Raw genomic sequence first — 19,069 nt, forward strand, 5'->3', positions numbered from 1 at the left:
CCAAGCAGTTGCCTCTGGGAGAGTGAGGAAAAAATGAAACAAAATCAAACAACTTTAATACTGCCATGTGTAGCTTACCCAGTTCCACAAGCAGCATCAAGGACATTCTTGCAGTTCTTTTCCCGCAGAAGTCCGGTGATGAATTCTCTGTATATTTGCGTTCTTTGGTTCTTGTCACCTATGTAAAGCTCCCACAACTTCGCTGCTGTTCCATCGGCGTACTGGTCCTTCATACCCTCGGCTGGGACACCCAGCGTCCGGGTACGGTAAATTCTGTTGTCCGTCATCTTGCTGTCTGCTTCCGCAGCGCTAGACGAGTAATTACGTTCTGAGCCTGTAAAATAAAAACAAATATCTAGTAAGTGGCGTTGTGTTTTGAACTCCGAGCACAGAGATATCCTCTAGTACAAGCTTGAAGAGCTATCAAGAAATAGTCACTGGGCAGGGATGTAGTCAAACATTTCCACTGATTTCCTATGAATAATTTTCGCGAGTTTATCATTTACCTTACACTCATCCTCAATACAACCTAACTTCCTTACATATTTCGTATGGACTGTAAATAATGTTGACACCAAAATACGCAAATATACTTTCGGCGGGTGTATAAAAGTAGGGAGGGTGTAAGAGTAGATACTGTACGTAGTTTGGACTATTCGGGCAGAAAAATAAAAACAGATGGATGTCGACTACGATATACACGAAAGAACGTTAAATAACGTTTCACCGAGTCATCATGAATTGTAATATTCCACGTGCTCAAGAGGAGCCCAACAAACCCCCAACCCCTTAGAAAATGTCTGGAATATATTCCAGGGCTATTTTGAGATCATGTGCACTGATTATTATATTTGAAGTTCAAATGAAGGTAAAATTCCAGAAACGCGCAAGCACGCATATTTAACATGAAACTTTAGTTGTCCCAGCTCCTAATAGAATCTAACCTAACCATTCCATGGAGAAAGATTTTTCAAATGAAAAAAAAAAGAATAGAGCGAGATATGCACTTACGTTACTGTAACAGAATCCAAATGAAACCAAATGGCATATAAGGCAAGATGGGAATAATATAGAAAACGTCATCGGTGCACATGGTGTTGGAGAAAGAAATGATGAAGGAGAAAGAGTGATAGATTTCTGCATAGGTAATAGCATGTCTGTGATGAATACCTTTTACCAGCATAGAGAAAGTCATAAATGGAGCTGGTATCGGTGGAATAACGTAACTGGTGAATATACTGAAAAATCACTGATTGACTTTATGTTAACAACTAACAAGAAACTTTTCAAAGATGTCAAGAGCATACCATCGGTTTCCTTTGACTCGGATCATCGTTTAGTTCTTGCGAAACTAAACATTAGGAGGCCAAAGCCAATGAAAAAACTTGTCAGAGAAAGAATTAAATTAGAGAAACTAAAAGAACCAGAAAAGGCAAGATTATATAAGGAAAAGATTTCAGAAGTTTATCTGAGCGAGCCGGAAGAAACCAGAGACATTGAAGAAGAATGGATAGGCATGAAGGATAAAATTACAAAAATAGCAAAAGAGGTCCTGGAGACCAAGAAAATAAGTGGTGGGAGAATAAAGAAAACTATATGGTGGACGGATGAAGTCCGGGATGTTGTTAAAAAGAAGAATCAGTCTTTTAGAAGATGGATGAGAAGACGGACCCCAGAAAATAGATTGGAATACGAAACAGCAAGAAACGAAGCAGAGACAGTAAAAGCAAGAGCCAAGAGAGATTCTTGGAAGAAATTGGGAAAAGAGCTTGAAGAGGATCTGCTGGGAACTAGGAAGCTCATATATAGTTTGGCGAAGAGTTATAAAAGGGGCGAAGAAACAGTAGTAAATACAATTAAGAATAAAGACGGAGTGTTACTAACAGATGAGAACGAAGTAGATGAAAGGTGGAGAGAATATTTCTCAGAATTATTGAATCCTCAGGAATTGGACGATGAGTGTGAAAACACCAGCCTGAAACTAAACTACTACCACGAAATATCTATCGAAGAAACTAGAGTTGCCATCAGTAAAATGAAAAATGGAAAAAGTCCTGGATGCGATGGCATACCTGTAGAGCTGCTAAAAGGAAATGAAAACACAGTCACGTGGCTAACGAGAATTTTCAATGTAGCTTGGTGTGAAGGTAGAGTACCAGAGGATTGGGGGAAAGCCATTATATGTAAAGTACCAAAGAAAGGCGACAAGTCAGAATGCAAAAATTGGAGAGGAATATCCTTATTATCACATGTGGAGAAGATATATGAAAGAATACTTGAAAGAAGGTTAAGAGCGACGGTAGAAGAAAAATTAGAGGAGGGACAGTATGGATTTAGACCTGAGAGAGGTACAACAGATGCAATTTTCTCCTTGAAAATGCTGATGGAGAAGAGATGGGAATGGGATCAACCAGTGTGTATAGCTTTTGTTGACTTAGAAAAAGCCTTTGACAGGCTACCAAGGAAGATGATTTGGGATACATTGGAAGACCCTATATATGGTGTAGATAGATTACTTGTTAGAGCAATCAAAAGTCTATATAGTAAATGTACCAGCGCTGTAAGAACACAAACTCGCGAGGATAACTGGTTTGATGTAAATTCTGGAGTAAGACAAGGTGGGGTTATATCCCCATTGCTTTTTGTACTTTTTATGGACAAATGTATGAAAAATTTGAGATCTGGAGAGGAAGTTATTACATTGGCATACGCAGATGATATTGCACTGGTTGCAAACAACCCCATTGAACTTCAAAATGCATTAACTGCTTGGAACAGTGCATTGAAAAGAGTGAAAATGAAAATAAACACAAATAAAACAGAAGTAATGATGGTCGCAAGGCAAAAAGAAGAGATAGAAATATGGTTGGGAGGCGAAAAACTGAAATTAGTTGAAGAATTTAAATACCTAGGAGTAAAGATAGATGAAAGGTGTCAAATGGTAAAAGAAATATTAAATAGAATACACTGCCATACAAATAATTTAAGAACGCTATATCCATTGATGCGAGAAAAACTTATACCCAAGCAGGTTAAGTTAACAATTTACAAAAATATTTTAAGACCAGTTCTAACATATGGGTCAGAAACATGGACATTGACAGAAAGGCTGAAAAGTAAGATACAAGCAGCAGAGATGAGAGTACTGCGAATAATAAAAGGTGTAACAAGGTGTGACAGAATAAGAAATGAAGAAATAAGAAGAGAGCTGGAAATAGAGCCAATATTAGAATATGTAGAGAAAAGCCAATTAAGATGGTTTGGCCACGTCATGAGGATGTGTGAGCATCAGTACCCATTAAAATACTACCAGTGGCAGCCACAAGGAAAGCATCCAACAGGAAGACCCAGGAAGAGATGGAGAGACGGTATCAGACAAGCCATAGAGTCAAGAGGAAGAACTATGGAAGAGGTGGAGAGTGTGCAGCTGTATGCTGATAGGGACTTGTGGAGGGACTTCGTGAGGCATCATCGCTGACAGGGCATTGCCCTACCTGGTGTATGGTGAGAAGGTGAGAAGGGAACAACATAAAAGCAAGGATCTCATGTATGTTTCCTAACCCCTCCCTCCCCCTTGAGTATACCAATGACCAAATACATAATAAAATACACATTAACGAGTGATAATATTGCGTGTGGAAAATACAAAAAATGAAATAAAATAGTCATAACTAATTGTTGGATTTCCAACAAAGACTGTATGGGCACATTTTCCTAATGTTTTCCCACTCATAGGATTGTCTCTACAAGAGACGGCACTCAATGAAGGAGTCAAAGGGGACACCCACAAAAATCATGGCTGGGGCAAGTTGACGGAACATGCCAAGAGCTGTCTGGAATAGTAAGGGTGGCTGCATGAGTGCTTCCTTCAAGAAACCATGGCGATTGGCAAAGGTTTGCGAGTGAGGCAACGGACCTCACAGCATGTGGTCCCAATTGATATATGGCAAAAAGTTCAGATGAAAAAATTACTTTATGTTATGTATGGAACAATTTGCTGTTATCTCAGTTATAGTGACAATTTAGGCACTTGTAATATTTTGGCTACCTCCCTTGTTAGGGGGAAAAAGCCTTTGGTATATGTATGTAATATTTGTTAAGAATTATTGGGTGGGACCAAGCATAAATTGTTCCTTACCCCCACCCACCAAGTTCCTATGCCACTTGTTACCGCCAGTTCCTACTTTTTCCAGGTCCCTACTCCTTCTAATCACCCTCATACTGTTCATTTTTAGTATGTTTAATGGTACACTGTATATGATTCTATATTTGATAATGTATGTTGAAATTGTATGAACATGTAAAATTGCCATATCTTGTGTGGCTGATTATTATGATAGATTATAAATTTGTGTTACATATGTAAGCCATCTCTTCTTCTTAGCCTTGGGGCTTCTATGCCCTTAATCTGAGCCAGCCTATCTGTTCTGCTCAGCCAGACACTCTAAGGAGGGGGGGGAATAATCCACAAGCAAAACTAAATTGCCAAATCCTCCCAATAGAAAAGAACCCTAAAATATCAGGCCTCACTTTTGTCACCCATAGGATCTTCAACCAGCATATAAAATACCTGATAGTATGAACCACCAAGAAAATAACCTCACGAGCAGGGTCTTTGGACAATAGAACGAAACTAATCACAGTCTAAAAACAATTCATTAGGATCACACTCAATTACACTTCCACAGCTCATTTAACAATCAGCATAAACATTCCATATAAAATAAAGTATTGAGAATAACAGGATGGACTAAAATTAACATTCTCCTTACAGAGTATCACATGAATATGATATGCACAGTTTCATGCCAGATCACTCATCCCCACTCACCCAGAACCAGCAGAATGTGACAAAAAGCAGGATACTACACAAACATACACAACTACCTACCTTGAATAGCTGTGTATGAATGTCAAATACATAACACCACTCACACCCAGACCATTATACAAGCTCTTCGAGACAGACCACCCAACTCAGTGCTCCACCAACCCCCACCCCGACCCTGACAAGTCCTACAGAAATATCCATCTCAAGAGAAGCAAGAACCACACTAGCACGCTTGCATTCAGGACATCATTCCACTTTCAAACAGTACCAACATCAAAACAGACTTGGCCATAGAATCAAATTGCCCTAGAAAACACTGTCACACAGAGGACACTACATACATTATCATACACTGCCCCATACTAATCCTATGCCTTATCTCACACATCCCATACATTATTCCCATGCCTTATCTTACACTGTCCCACACTATTCCCAAACAACAGCACAATATTTTTTCTTTGAGCAACATATGGTACCACCCAGTGGCTGTTGCACAAGAGACCCGGAGCAACAGATTGATTGAGATTTATTTCCATAGGCATAGCAATCTTTCAAATGCTAAAATGGAAATCATAAATACGTGCATGTATACAAAGAAAATAGTGTTTTTCTAATTCAAAGATAATTTCCATTCAAAAACAGTTTTAAACAATTTTGTATTGGGAAAGTTTTAATTCAACAATCATCTTATCATAAGTGACCTATGCTATATTGAAGCCAATACTATACTCAATTTGATCTCACTCAAATGAATTAAAGTTATTTCCAATTTAACAAGGCATTTCTACAATCACCTCATCCATTAATCATTCCTACAACATAACTGATTGGCAGCTACAGACTTTTAATTATATTCAGACACAGGATACTTCATCACCAGTGTAAAAGCACAACTCCATTAACCTGTTGTCTACAGTGATTAATCCTATTTTTCTATACATTTCTAATATTTGAATTAGCCAAAGAAAAACACCTGCTGGTTAAACGAAATAGACAATATATAAGATCTGTAAAAGATACTAATGTATTACTGGTAGTGAACACAGGAATGCGGCAGTGCTCTCTAAGGAGGAAAAAATCACTGTCAATTCTTGTTGTCAATAAATACTTTCTTTGATAAATCTGACAACACAAGTTAACTTGTACACATCTAAATACGAGGTACATATGTACTACTTTCAATACTTAAACAAAATTACTGTCTTATTTATGCTTAATGCTGAACACTGCAAGATGACAGCTGTGCCCATGTTATTCAAGGAATGTGCATCTTACAGATGGGTATTAATGGCACTTTCTTCCAAATGACAGGCTACACAAGTTCCTACATCTTGAACACTAACCTGTCAAATAAAACGCAGAGTTGTATTGACAACGGAATAACGCTTGTCCAGTGCTCTTTCGTCCACTTACAATGGCCAACAGCTCCTTTTATGAGTGCTACACTTCCCCGGTACCACGCCGAACTTACTTCAACCACATGACGTCTCAGCAGCTGTGCCACATTACACAACTAAAGAATCGGTGTTCCCCCTATGCGAGGTACGTCACTTTGTACATGTGGCAACGTTTTGTTTATTCCCGTGGCTGGTGGCTACGTTTGGTGCAGGTGTGATTTGGCGAAAATTTAAACATCTCAAGCAGCTTTCGTATATAACTTTCATACATGTATTAGACAAAAAATAATAATGTGTTCAATGGTAAATGCATATAATGCCATAACAGAAGAAAAGGATAAACGTTGAAATCAACCAAATGACAAATATTGGTACTAAAATGTGATTGGTGGTTGGATGGGGCAGGGCAAAATATTGTTTTGTGATTGGTCCGTAACAAAGGCTAACTCCCCACCCCCAATACTTTTATGAATTTTGTATGAAGGGATACCATGCCTCTGTTCAGAAAATTTGACTTTGGAATTTTAATCAATTCATTGGCGATTTTTTTTATATCGTGGCTCATCATTTAAAGCATGGTGAAGATTGATCTTGTTGCTTGGACCACAATGTTTGAATGGAAATAAGTTTCAATTTATTTTTTATTGTTATCCTCGCAATTTTAAACATTGTATTTCTATATTTTTGTATTCGATTGCAAAATGAAAACTAATTAAATTATGTTGGCTAACTCCATACTGAGTTAAAAGAAAATACCCATACCTTCTAAAACATAAAAAAGCCTGATGGTTTTATTTAGGTAAGAAAACAGAAAAGAAACCTGGGTAATCTGAACTAACAGCGAGGCACTGCCATATGTGTGTATATTCACCTAATTTTATTCACCTAATTGTAGTATACAGGAAATGAGCAACGTTCGTGAGATCCCGTCTCACACTCTGCAATTTATCATATCTAGCAATTCATGTGCGGTTCCATCTAGACTATAACCTTAATTTACAGTTATCATATATATATATATATATTTTAATTCACTTAGTATTCTAGCTTGAGCTACATCATCTAACCTATTCCAAGTATTTATGAATCAACATGGAAAACTGTATTTCTTCACATCCTGTAGATATGCAGTCTTTCTTCAATCTCATGCGTTTGTATCAGTAAGCCTCTCTCCACACACACACACACACACACACACACACACACACACACACACACACACACACACACACACACACACACACACACACACACACACACACACACACACACACACACACACACACACACACACACACACACACACACACACACACACACACACACACACAGGGCTGAAATTATTTCAGTATCGCTGCGTTTCGAGTCGTTACTCCAACTCTCGTGGGCGGGGAGTTGGGTGTGTGTGTGTGTGTGCGTGTAAGGTCATATCATTACCCATAGATCGGTCATACGAGCTCTGAGCTCTCTTCCGGGAGGGAAATAGCTGTCGATCACGAGTCCAACACGTGATCCAAAGACCTAGGTGAATCACACACACACACACACACACACACACACACACACACATATATATATATATATATATATATATATATATATATATATATATATATACATACATACATATATACATACATACATATACCAAAGGGCTTTTCCCCCTACACGGGGGGTAGCCAAAAAGAAAAAGGCATAGAAACCACTCCCACCCATTCCATCTCCTATATATTCCACTCCCCTCCACCCTCCCCCCTCCCTCTTATCTTGGGAACTCCTGGATGACGGGTCATCCCTGCATCCTGTCCACTGCCCTGGGTCAGAAGCAGTGTCGCAAGACACAGCACATCCACAGCAAGGCCACTTCATAAATTCGGCGACCAACCCCCCCCCCTCTCCGTCCCCCCATGCAGAAAAGGAGAAGACGGCGAGAAATCCCTTAGGGCTGCGTCATTTTTTTTTCTCATACATACTTCCTCACCCCCCATCCCCCACCCAATCCCCCTCATGCATCACAGCATCATCTATACACATCCCCTCTCCATTCACCCCTATCTTCTGTCCTCTCCCGTCCTTCCTCCACAGACATTCCTCTCTTTTGTAATGCCCCTTTCACCCCATCCATCCATCTCATCCTAGGACGCCCCCTCATATTCCTTCCTTCCACCTCTGCCTTCCACACTTCTTTTACTAATCTTTCTTCACTCATTCTTTCCATGTGTCCAAACCATCCTAATACTCTTTCATCAACCCTATCTCCCAGTTCCCTTTCCACCCTTGTTCTCCTGCCCACCTCGTCATTTCTCACTCTATCCAGCCTAGTAATCCTTTATCATACTTCTCAGACATTTCATCTCAAACACATTCAAACTCTTTCTCTTTTCCTCTCTCATGTTCCAAGTTTCTGCCCCGTACAATGCTGTTGGCAAAACCACTCCTTCATATAACCTCCTCTTAGCATCCATTCCCAGATGTCTATTTCTCATTACACTTTTCAATCCACCAAGGCATTTACTTGCTTCCCTCAATCTACATTCTACCTACACCCCCACTCCTCCCTTTCCTGTCACATTCGCACCCAAGTATCTAAAACTATCCACTTCCTCCAGTCTTTCACCCTTAATGCTCACTTCCAGCCTGCTGTCACTCTCTCCCGTTGTACATCTCATCACCTTACTTTTGCCCACATTTATCTTCAGCTTCCTTCTTTCACACACCTTCTCAAACTCTGTCACTAACTTCCCCAATCCCTCCTCTGATCCTGCTACAAGTGAAGTGTCGTCAGCAAACAACAACTGGCTCACCTCCCACTTTTCTCCTTTTTCTTTAATCATCTCCAACCCCTGACCCACTACACTTGCATTCACCTCTCGCACCACCCCGTCCATGTAAAGATTGAACAGCCAGGGCGACATAACACATCCCTGACGAAGTCCCACCTTTACCTCAAACCATTCACTCTCTCCATTTCTAATCCTAACACAAGCTCTACTACTATCGTAAAAACCCTTGACTGCTCTTAACAGCTTTCCTCCTATCCCATATATTTGCAGTACCTCCCACAGTACCTTCCTGTCTACCCTGTCGTAAGCCTTTTCTAGATCCATAAAAGCCCCAAAAAAACATCTTTACCTTTTCCTATAGCTTTCTCACGTATCTGGCTTACCACAAAAGTCTGATCTATACAACCCCCACCTGTCCTAAACCCACACTGTTCCTCACCAATTACTCCCTCTGTTCTTCTCCTAATCCTCTCAATCAAGACCCTCCCATGAGCCTTCCCAACTACACTCAACAAGCTGATCCCTCTGAAACTACTACACTCACACTTGACCCCCTTTCCCTTGAAAAGCGGAACTATACAGGCACTCCTCCAGTCCACCGGCACTCTACCCTCTCTCCAGCAAACATTAAATAACCTCACCAGCCAGTCCACCATCGCTGTACCTCCTTTCTTCAGACATTCTGAATGGTATCCATCCAGACCAGGTACCTTATCTGCTCTCATCATCTTAACAGCTGCTTTCACTTCATCCTTCCCTATTTCTCCTCCATTTTCCTCACTCATTACTCTCATTTTCTTAGCGCTTCCCACTGCAACTACCTTTCCCTCCCTATCCTCCTTCACATTTAGCAACTCCCTAAAATACTCTGCCCACCTTCCTCTCACTGCCTTCTCTTCCATTATCATCTCTCCATCTGCACCTTTTACCTTTTCTTCTCTACTTGATTCGCCTCCTCTTTCTCTTAATTTCCTTCCAAAACATCTTTTTATTGCTTTCAAAATTTTCTGTCATACTCTTACCCCATTTCACATCTGCTCTCCTCTTTGCTTCCTTTATCTTATGCTTAACTTCCCTTCTCTTTACTTTGCACCTCTCATACGATTCCCCCGTCCTAATTTGTAGCCAATCTATGAATCCCAGCTTCTCTTCTACACCTTTCTTTGCTTCCTCATCCCACCACTCACTACCCTTCCTTCTATTTCCTCCCGCCCTCCTCGTTTCACACACCATCTTTGCACACCTTATGACTCCCTCCTTGATATATATGTATATATATATATATATATATATATATATATATATATACAGTATATATATATATATATATATGTGTGTGTGTGTGTGTGTGTGTGTGTGTGTGTGTGTGTGTGTGTGTGTGTGTGTGTGTGTGTGTGTGTGTGTGTAACATTTCGGGCCTCGTAATCTTCGCAGTACATAAGGCTTTTGAAAAATTTAATTCGAGCCTGTATAACGGACATTTTAATTATAATATCTTGTGAAAAGATTTATGTTTTTTGTGAGTCTAAACAGCATGTTATTTATCATTCTTATCGTTTTTATCTATGCTGTGCAGTCGGTGTGATTCTAAGTGTTACAAAGCGCTGTGGTGTGTTGATATGTCATATGTTTGTTACACCATGTCTATTTGAATGTGTCTGAAGTTGTTTTTAATACGAATGTTGGTCTTACTTAGCATCTCTGTCGTAACTGCCTTTCGAACGACCTGCCCTGAAACACAGAAGCCGCACATTTGGCTGCGACAAGGATGAGGGAAATGTGAGAGAGACTGGTTGAGAGATCTACAGGCACGTGATCATGTCTTGTATTATGACTGCCTACTACTTACAGATAGTCTCGGGCAGAGAATGGCGGTTTTGTTGTATCATGTTTATTTTTGCCTTCCCAACACCATGAAAAGCACCAAGAGAAGAGGAAATAAGCAAGAAAAAACTACAATGCCGAGTGAATAAGGAATGAACCTTTCCAAAGTCTAGATAATATATTCATTTAATAAGCTGAAACACGGCTTGTAAATGGTGATCACAGAACGGCTGGATTTCAAGTACTCAAAGTATAAGGAATAAAAAGTATCGCAGTGCACCTGACGGTAAATTGTATAATTCCAAGTAGAATAGGAAATGCAAGAGAAAACAGCCATTAATGTTATAATGGAATTGGTTGTAAAATGAATTATGCGATGATGGATGAGTAGATACAGTTTCCTGGTTTACATGCAATGTCTTTTCGTCTTTCTGTACTTCGGAATCTGACCAGTGACTATTTGACCGACTGTCGGTCAACGGCTAATCTACACAACCTCGTGTATGTGTGTGTCTCCACAGGGTATTGTTTGCACCACATTCGTTGTTATTCTGTTGTTCCTCGCTCCAACCCCCATATTTGTATCCAGGTTCTTCCACTTTTACCCATGTTTTATTCATGTCTGCAGCAGTCGTTAACTTTTTCCCGTTACCTATATCTTCTTTATCCTACAGTACTCGAAGTTGTAATCATTTCACTGCCGGTTAATTCGTCGCAATCAAATAATTTGTACCTGTACTAACTCTCATAAAAGAATCGCCTAATTTTCAAAGGCCTTTTTTTTTTTTTTTTTTTTTTTTCTAGCGTGTGCTACACTTGTTTGTCCACTTGGGCTGCCTCGCCTTTTGGAGCATATTTGCATGTTTCGAGCTAATATGAATGTGTGTGTGTTTGTGTGTGTGTGCGCGTCTCTGTGTTCACATGTATATACAGTACACCCTCGTTATCAACGTGTTTTTTTATAGACGGTTTTGAATTATCGACAGATTTTCTACCGACGGGAAATTTTTACATTTACGTAATTAACAAAAAATTATCTTTATTTTTTCCAGCGCTTTCTCGGAAGTTGCCTCGCCTTTCCGTTCAGCATAACTGGCCTGATGATTACACGTCGTTTATCAATTACCTAACAAACAGGAGACGATATGAAGTGATAGAGAGGCATGTCGACGACGTTGATGACGCTGCCAGATAGGTAGCGAACTGGGCTCATCTTTGAAGCCATGTGTTATCCTGTATGGTACAGTTAGGATATATGATTAGATAAGCTTACACACACACTCGATGGCGTGGTTGGTAGAGTTCCCGGCTGCCACAGCGGAGGTCTGGGTTCAATTCCCGCCTAGGGTTGAAATAATTTCAGTATCGCTGCGCTGCGGGGTGTTACTTCAACTCTCGTGGGCGGAGAGTTGGGGGTGTGTATGCGTGTAAAGTCACAGCATTACCCATAGATCGGTCATACCGTATATGAGCTCTGAGCTCTCTTCCGGGAGGGAAATAGCTGTCGATCACGAGTCCAACACGTGATCCAAGACCATGGTGAATCACACTCTGTATACTCGCTGATGCTATTGCTAACTTCATTAACTGCCAAATCAGCGGCTCTGTGATGAGTCCTACGCCCAGGACATGAAACGCATCACAGACCCTCAGATTGCTCTGCATGAGCTATTAAGCTTTCATCCGGTTGGGTAATAACTGTCAATCATGTGCCCATCACGTGTTTCAAGAACACAGTGAATCATTCTCACACAGTTGTTTTTATGAAATCTAAACTGTTGACGAAGACAAACGTTGTATTTCATTTCATGGATGGAAAGATGTTGAAATACGGAGGAACTGTCCAACCGAAGATTAAGATGTACACAGAAAGGATACAAATAAGTTCGAAAAAAAAAAAAAAAATAAAAAAAAAAAAAAAAAAAAAAAAACGGATCTCCTCGCACTGGAAGAGAGGCTGTGTTTGAACAATGAAATGAAAGGGGTGGGCAAAATTAACATGGAAGGTTCCATTCTTTGGAATGTAAGATGTCACACAAAATCATAAAGAAGACAAGGTGCCCGAAGGATATCAATATTTTTATTCTTAAGACGATTCTGTCCATCTGTCACCTGGTGTGACTTTTTATTTTTCATTTTATTCTTTTTATATTGTTTTTCGACTATGTCACTTTCACCTTTATGGCCGAGCGATTCCCTGATAAAGTTAACCAAGTAGATCTTCGTGCGATGGATTGCCTGGTGGACAGTCGACGAGAAGCCGGCAAAAGATTTTTGGGTCCCTAAAAAGGTCGCAGGCAGAGGTAATGGATACACAGGTAAATAAGTAAGGAACCAAACGAATGAATCACTAGAAAGACAAAAGCCTGGGGGCTATGCGACATGACGTCACTGAAAGATTCGGCAAACCAGCTCCTCCGAAGATGACAATAGTGCTATGAGAACATTTTGTGCCAGTGTCCTTATTTTGTTCTATAGTTCTTACAGCAAATAAACTGAATCCAGGACATGTATTTTGTATTACTGTAATACTTCTACCTCCATTGGTAAGGGTGGCAAGACATTCGGACCACCCTCAGGCGCGCTTCAGGTGGAGGTTGGTTTTATCCACTGATGACGCAATAAGTTAAATCGGTCTGTTTCTCTTGATTAAACTTATGTTATAAAAGACACAATTGTTTGTTCTCCTCCTCAACAATAACAACAACAACCTCAGATGGAGGTTGATTTTATCCACTGATGACGCAGTTAGTTGAATCTATTTTGTTTTTTATTAAATCTGCGTTCTGAGAGAGACAACTGTTTGTTCTCATTATCGTCAACAACAACAACTACAACAACAAAAATCTCTTGAACACAGGATACTGCCCTGAAACGAACAAAATCGTCTGACGTTAGCCAGAATAAAAAAAATAGATGTGTGTCATCATAGCGGAGAGGTCAATTGAGATAATCTCATATTTGGAGACCATATCCCAAATGTGGAGAGATGTAACTTGTATAGTTTGGTTAGGATGGCTAGATTTTTTCGATAAGAATATTGTACTATCAGTTCATCACTCCATAAGATTACATTCTCGGCTCAGACCATTTAAAGTTGTCACTTATGGCCACAACAGACGACAGCAAATAACTTTTTTACAGGTAACTTGTAGCTGCATATATCCTAGCGTCATTTTTACTTATACGAAGGACTATATCTAGTAAGGTTAATTCCATCAGCCACTTTTCAGACCACTGTCCTACTTTGTATAAATATTCTTCAGTGTCTATCTGATATGACTGTGTGCTCACAACATTGTACTGTTAGGTAATTGACAAACGACCTCACAACACTGTACTGTTACCAAAATTAAATGTGATAGGTTCCAGTTCATCATCTGTGTCAATGATGTACACTCATAACGTATCTCCAGCTATAAACTTTGGCCATTCAGAACAGTTCACTATTTCTGTTATCCAAGTGATTTAGAAATCGTTTAGATATAACAGAATTTTGGTAATTGGATCCAATATTATCTTTTTACAAATATCCATTTTTAATGTACATATTTCAAAGAGCAGCATGATGGCTTCCCCTATGTCTGCCTTTAAAAAGTACCAAAAATTAAATCCCTCCCTGAGGACCGTTCCGGAAAGAATAGAGCCAAAAAGACTTTTACTTCGAAGTCAAGTCGCGGTGTAACGTCCTGAGATTACCTTCTTGAAAGAGTCGAAATCGTCAGGCGGAAAAGTTCTAGTCTTCGAGTGGAAGAAAAGAGAGCGCATACTAGACGATTCATGTAATTGTATACACACACACACACACACACACACACACACACACACACACACACACACACACACACACACACTCGACTCGGTGGCGCAGTTGGTAGAGCGATGAACTACTAGCATGGTGGTGCCCGTAGTACTTGGTTCGAATCCTGCCCAGGGCCGAAATTATTTCGGTATCGCTGCGCTTCGGGTCGTTACTCTGACTCTCGTGGGCGGGGAGTGTGTGTGTGTGTGTGTAAGGTCATAGCATTACCCATAGATCGGACCTACGAGCTCTGAGCTCTCTTCCAGGAGGGAAATAGCTGTCGATCACGAGTCCAACACGTAATCCAAAAGACCAAGTGAATACACACACACACACACACACACACACACACACACACACACACACACATATATATATATATATATATATATATATATATATACATATATATATATATATATATATATATATATATATATGTATATATGTATATATGTGGTCTCCTACAGAAGGGAGGCACGCAGTTACAAGTCCTGAAGATCGGTAACCATAAAAGCAACGACAGAAAATAAAAATGAAGATATAACATTGCGGTGGACAGGGAAAGTCTGGCGGTAATCGGTAAGAAAAGAACTACTTATAGATAAGGCGAACTTTGAGGTTTATCTGCTTCAGGACTACCGAGGAAGACGAGTCACCCCAAAGTATGAGAATCGTATTCCACACACACACACGCGAACAAGTCCCCTGAATTAGAGTTATGACATTTTGGAAGTTGTATAGAAACTGGTCTTATAATAGGTGAGATCTGAATTTTCAGGTCGAGTTTACTAGTGATAGATCGAGAATATTTAGGGCGTCAGATATAAAAGATTGTATGCAGTGGAAGATAATGGGAAAGCTCTATGGAAGATTTTGTCGAGTGGACACCATGTTTTCTCTGCCTCAATCAGATCAGGCAGACGGTCTGCATATATGTGTATATGTACGTATGTGTGTACTTATGTATGTATGTATCTATGTATGTATGTATGTATCTATGTATGTATGTATGCATTGGAAGAAAAACACTGAACTCAACGAATGAATGCATAGAAACACAACAGGTGCCAACAATTAAGGTAGTAGTTTATCAATCTAGATTTTTCCTTATTCATCATGCCGGTGAATCCCTTTCAAGATCTGCTTTCTCAAGTAGCGAACACCAAACAGTTCCATTTAGCTGAGGATGAGCAGCCTTGACACCACAACTTGTTCCGGGTCATCGCCAAAGAAATTATACTGGTTGGCTACGTTAGAGCGAATTTTGTACGTGCCAGTTACCAGTTTAAAGGAGAAACTTGCTTGGAAGTTCCTCCTGTGGAATACAAAAGTGACAGGTTTATCTGTAACAGATAGTGGTTATCATAGCACACTTCTATTCTACTACGCTTTTATCAGTCGGAATGGTGGTGGTGGTGAGTGTGTTGGGTGGGAGGGGCTCTCGATTTTTCCCGTAGATGTAAACCACAAGATACTTCGTTTATAAGTACGTTACTGCTTAAGGACTTCGAGGCACACAACCCTTACCAGTAAAGACACCCAAGACATAAAACAGGTTGAGGTGCATGGGGCTTTTGGTCTTGTCTAAGGAGACCCTTCCACTTACTCCATTGTAACCGATCCTTCATATCACTCGTAATCAATATCACTATAGATACGTATTCCACATAAATATGTAACCACATACAAATACCAGTCACATGCACTCCACACGTGACTCTTGGCGCCATTCCCATGCTTCCCTAGGCTCCCTAGTCATAACAACAACGATACTTTCACCTGACTAAGCGTGACATCATGCTCACGCCGCTGCTTATGAAGTCATAAAACTAAATGTCCTAACTCGCCAAGTACTCCTTAAAGGCTTAAAACATTCTCCGACCTAACAGAAAATCCAGGCAATAAAAGAGAACACGTTTACTATAAATCACTAGAACAATTATATAATGCCAGACCTATATGAAAAATCAATATACGTATGTATAATGCTAATCATAAACCCTACACAGAAATGAAGAAACATGCATTTCTGCGTATAAAAAGCCGGCGACTGCGTCGGTAAGGCGGGACTTCTCGACAGGGACTACCTACGGGACTGTTCCCACGGGGACTGTACATAATCAAAACCGTAAATAGATCCACACTCGTCCAGCTGGGTTTACTTCAAACCATTTCGAATCCACGGAATTTTACTTCCCTACTACACGCATTAGTGGTGGTTTAAATCGACGTTCAAACCTGACGTCAGCGGTGCTCTTAGTCTCAAATAAGCTGAGGCAACTGAACATTATATATCTAAATGATAGTAGTATTGTAAAGGAACTTTAAGAGGCAGCCATACGCCATCATTCAGTCAACCACTCGCGCATCAGGAGTGAAAATATCGTCATGGTAGAACAGTCATTCCCCGAGTGAGCTGGTGCTGAGCAAATAAAGGAATGAAAAAGTGAGGGCAGTTGTGGAAGAAATAAAACATGCACAATATAAGGAATGAGTTGCAAAGAAGAGATGAAAAAGCACGTTAGAGGTATAGAGTAACGAGTGAGGCCAGGAAAAGAATGAATATAAGGTGTGGTAAGTGTTTGAGCGACAATCTTGGGAAAAAAATGTTTGGAAAGATGTAAAAAGCGTGCAGAGAAGCGAGTTTGGAGGACAGGAGAGTGTAAAAGGAGCAGATAGACAGCAGTTAACGGAAGAGAACGCTGCGATAGAAAGATGGGCGGAATATTTCAAGTTATTGTTGAATGTAGACGAGGGAGGTTTCAACTGTGGTGGTGCGGGGTGCCAGGAGAATTGACCGTAATGAGAGAAGAGCACCATAAGACTACAGCAAAAGTAGAAATGCAAATAGCATTGGAAGAGTTCGACGATGGTAATGGACATGGGTTGGATGACCGTCACGTGGCTTGTTTCACAAAGGGTGGAATAATAATACTAGAATGACTGCTGATATTGTTCACTGTGTGTCGAGGGAAGGGAAGTAGACAGGTGGATTGGAGGAGTGCATGTAAAGTCACGCTCTATTAGGGAAAGAGAGACGAGTATGAATGTATTAGATTTAAAGGGATAACACTGCTGAGTATGGTCGTTAGGATGTATGGATGTGGATCGACTGAGAGGATTAGGAGGGGAAAAGGAATAATTGAAAAATAGCAGTGTGGGCCAGGGTAGGGAGAAGGACCGTATATCAAGTGTTTGTAGTTAGACAGATTTGTGAAAAATATTTGACAAAAGTAAGAGATTCTACGCTTACATGGAATTGGAAAATATGGAAAAACATGGTAATTGTTGAAGACAAAAGAAATATTGTAGAGATAAAAAGTAGATGAATGGAGGTATTGTGATTTTAGGATGGAAAGATCATATCACACCTAGAACTGAAAGAGAAAAAACGGAAATTGATAAAGGTCAGAAAAAAAGTGTCAATAACGAAAGAAATATAAACAATAAGAATATATATGAATGAATTAATGAGTAAATAGAAAGATTGAAAAATAAAGATATAACTAAATCAACAAAAAGTAAATATATAAATAAATAGGTAAGTAAATAAATGAATCCATGAATAAATATATGAATTTATGTATCAATAAATTAATCAATTAATTAATTAATTAATTAATAAATTAATAAATTAATAAATTTATAAATTAATAAATTAATAAATTAATAAATTAGTAAATTAATAAACTAATAAACTAATAAACTAATAAATTAATAAATTAATAAATTAATAAATTAATTAATTAATAAATAATAAATTAATAAATCAATAAATTAATAAATTAATAAATCAATAAATTCATAAATTCATAAATCAATAAATTAATGAATTAATATATGAATAGATTGATAAAAGAATAGATGATTGAGTAAATAGACTTTTTGAATATGACATGAACCAATATATACTGTAAGGAGTAAAAAGAGGTACTGTAAGTTAAATAGATATGATTATTTGATTGATAGTAATTGTTGCCACGAGTTTCATTGCTTGGAAATCCACATGCATGTATATGTGTATGTATTAGTAAATGGGGTATTTTCTTATTGTGAACGCCATTCCTTTGTCAAATGAATACTAAGAATTGGTGCTCAAGTGGACTATTTCAACTCCACAAAATCACAACCAACCCATAACGGACCACAGTGTTGCTCTCTAGCAATCAGTTGAGGAACCCTCCACCAAATTAGTCAAGCATAGATGAGTCGATTCTGTTATCTTCATGATCACGTAGGCTTCTATTGCGCTGAGGGAACACAGGGTGTGGGCAGTGGGGGAAGGTGGGAGGCGTAGGAACGTCATTCAAGACTGGGTGGTAGTGGCGGTGTGTGGGGGGTGGGGGGGCGTTATGTGCTTACTTTATAACCTTTTGTGGTATTGCCGATGGCTGAGTCCTTGGTGGCGTGGGGGAAGGGAGCCAGA

The 19,069-nt window shown here is 39.4% G+C and overlaps 1 protein-coding gene across 3 annotated transcripts in view; it reads right to left on the reverse strand.

Annotated features, from left to right (window-relative positions):
- Positions 1-19,069, reverse strand: part of Gnmt (Glycine N-methyltransferase) — a 125,254-nt gene that overhangs the window by 13,728 nt on the left and 92,457 nt on the right. For 2 of the 3 annotated variants that reach the window (XM_076205015.1, XM_076205016.1), the window contains exon 2: positions 79-334. In XM_076205015.1, coding sequence (XP_076061130.1) covers positions 79-334 — 256 coding nt within the window. Of the gene's footprint in view, positions 1-78; positions 335-6,177; positions 6,345-19,069 lie in introns of those variants that run through there. The other variant, XM_076205017.1, reaches the window with a different exon arrangement.

Source organism: Oratosquilla oratoria, chromosome 21 (assembly GCF_046742065.1).
Source record: "Oratosquilla oratoria isolate Oo_2021 chromosome 21, ASM4674206v1, whole genome shotgun sequence".
Classification (NCBI taxonomy): domain Eukaryota; kingdom Metazoa; phylum Arthropoda; class Malacostraca; order Stomatopoda; family Squillidae; genus Oratosquilla; species Oratosquilla oratoria.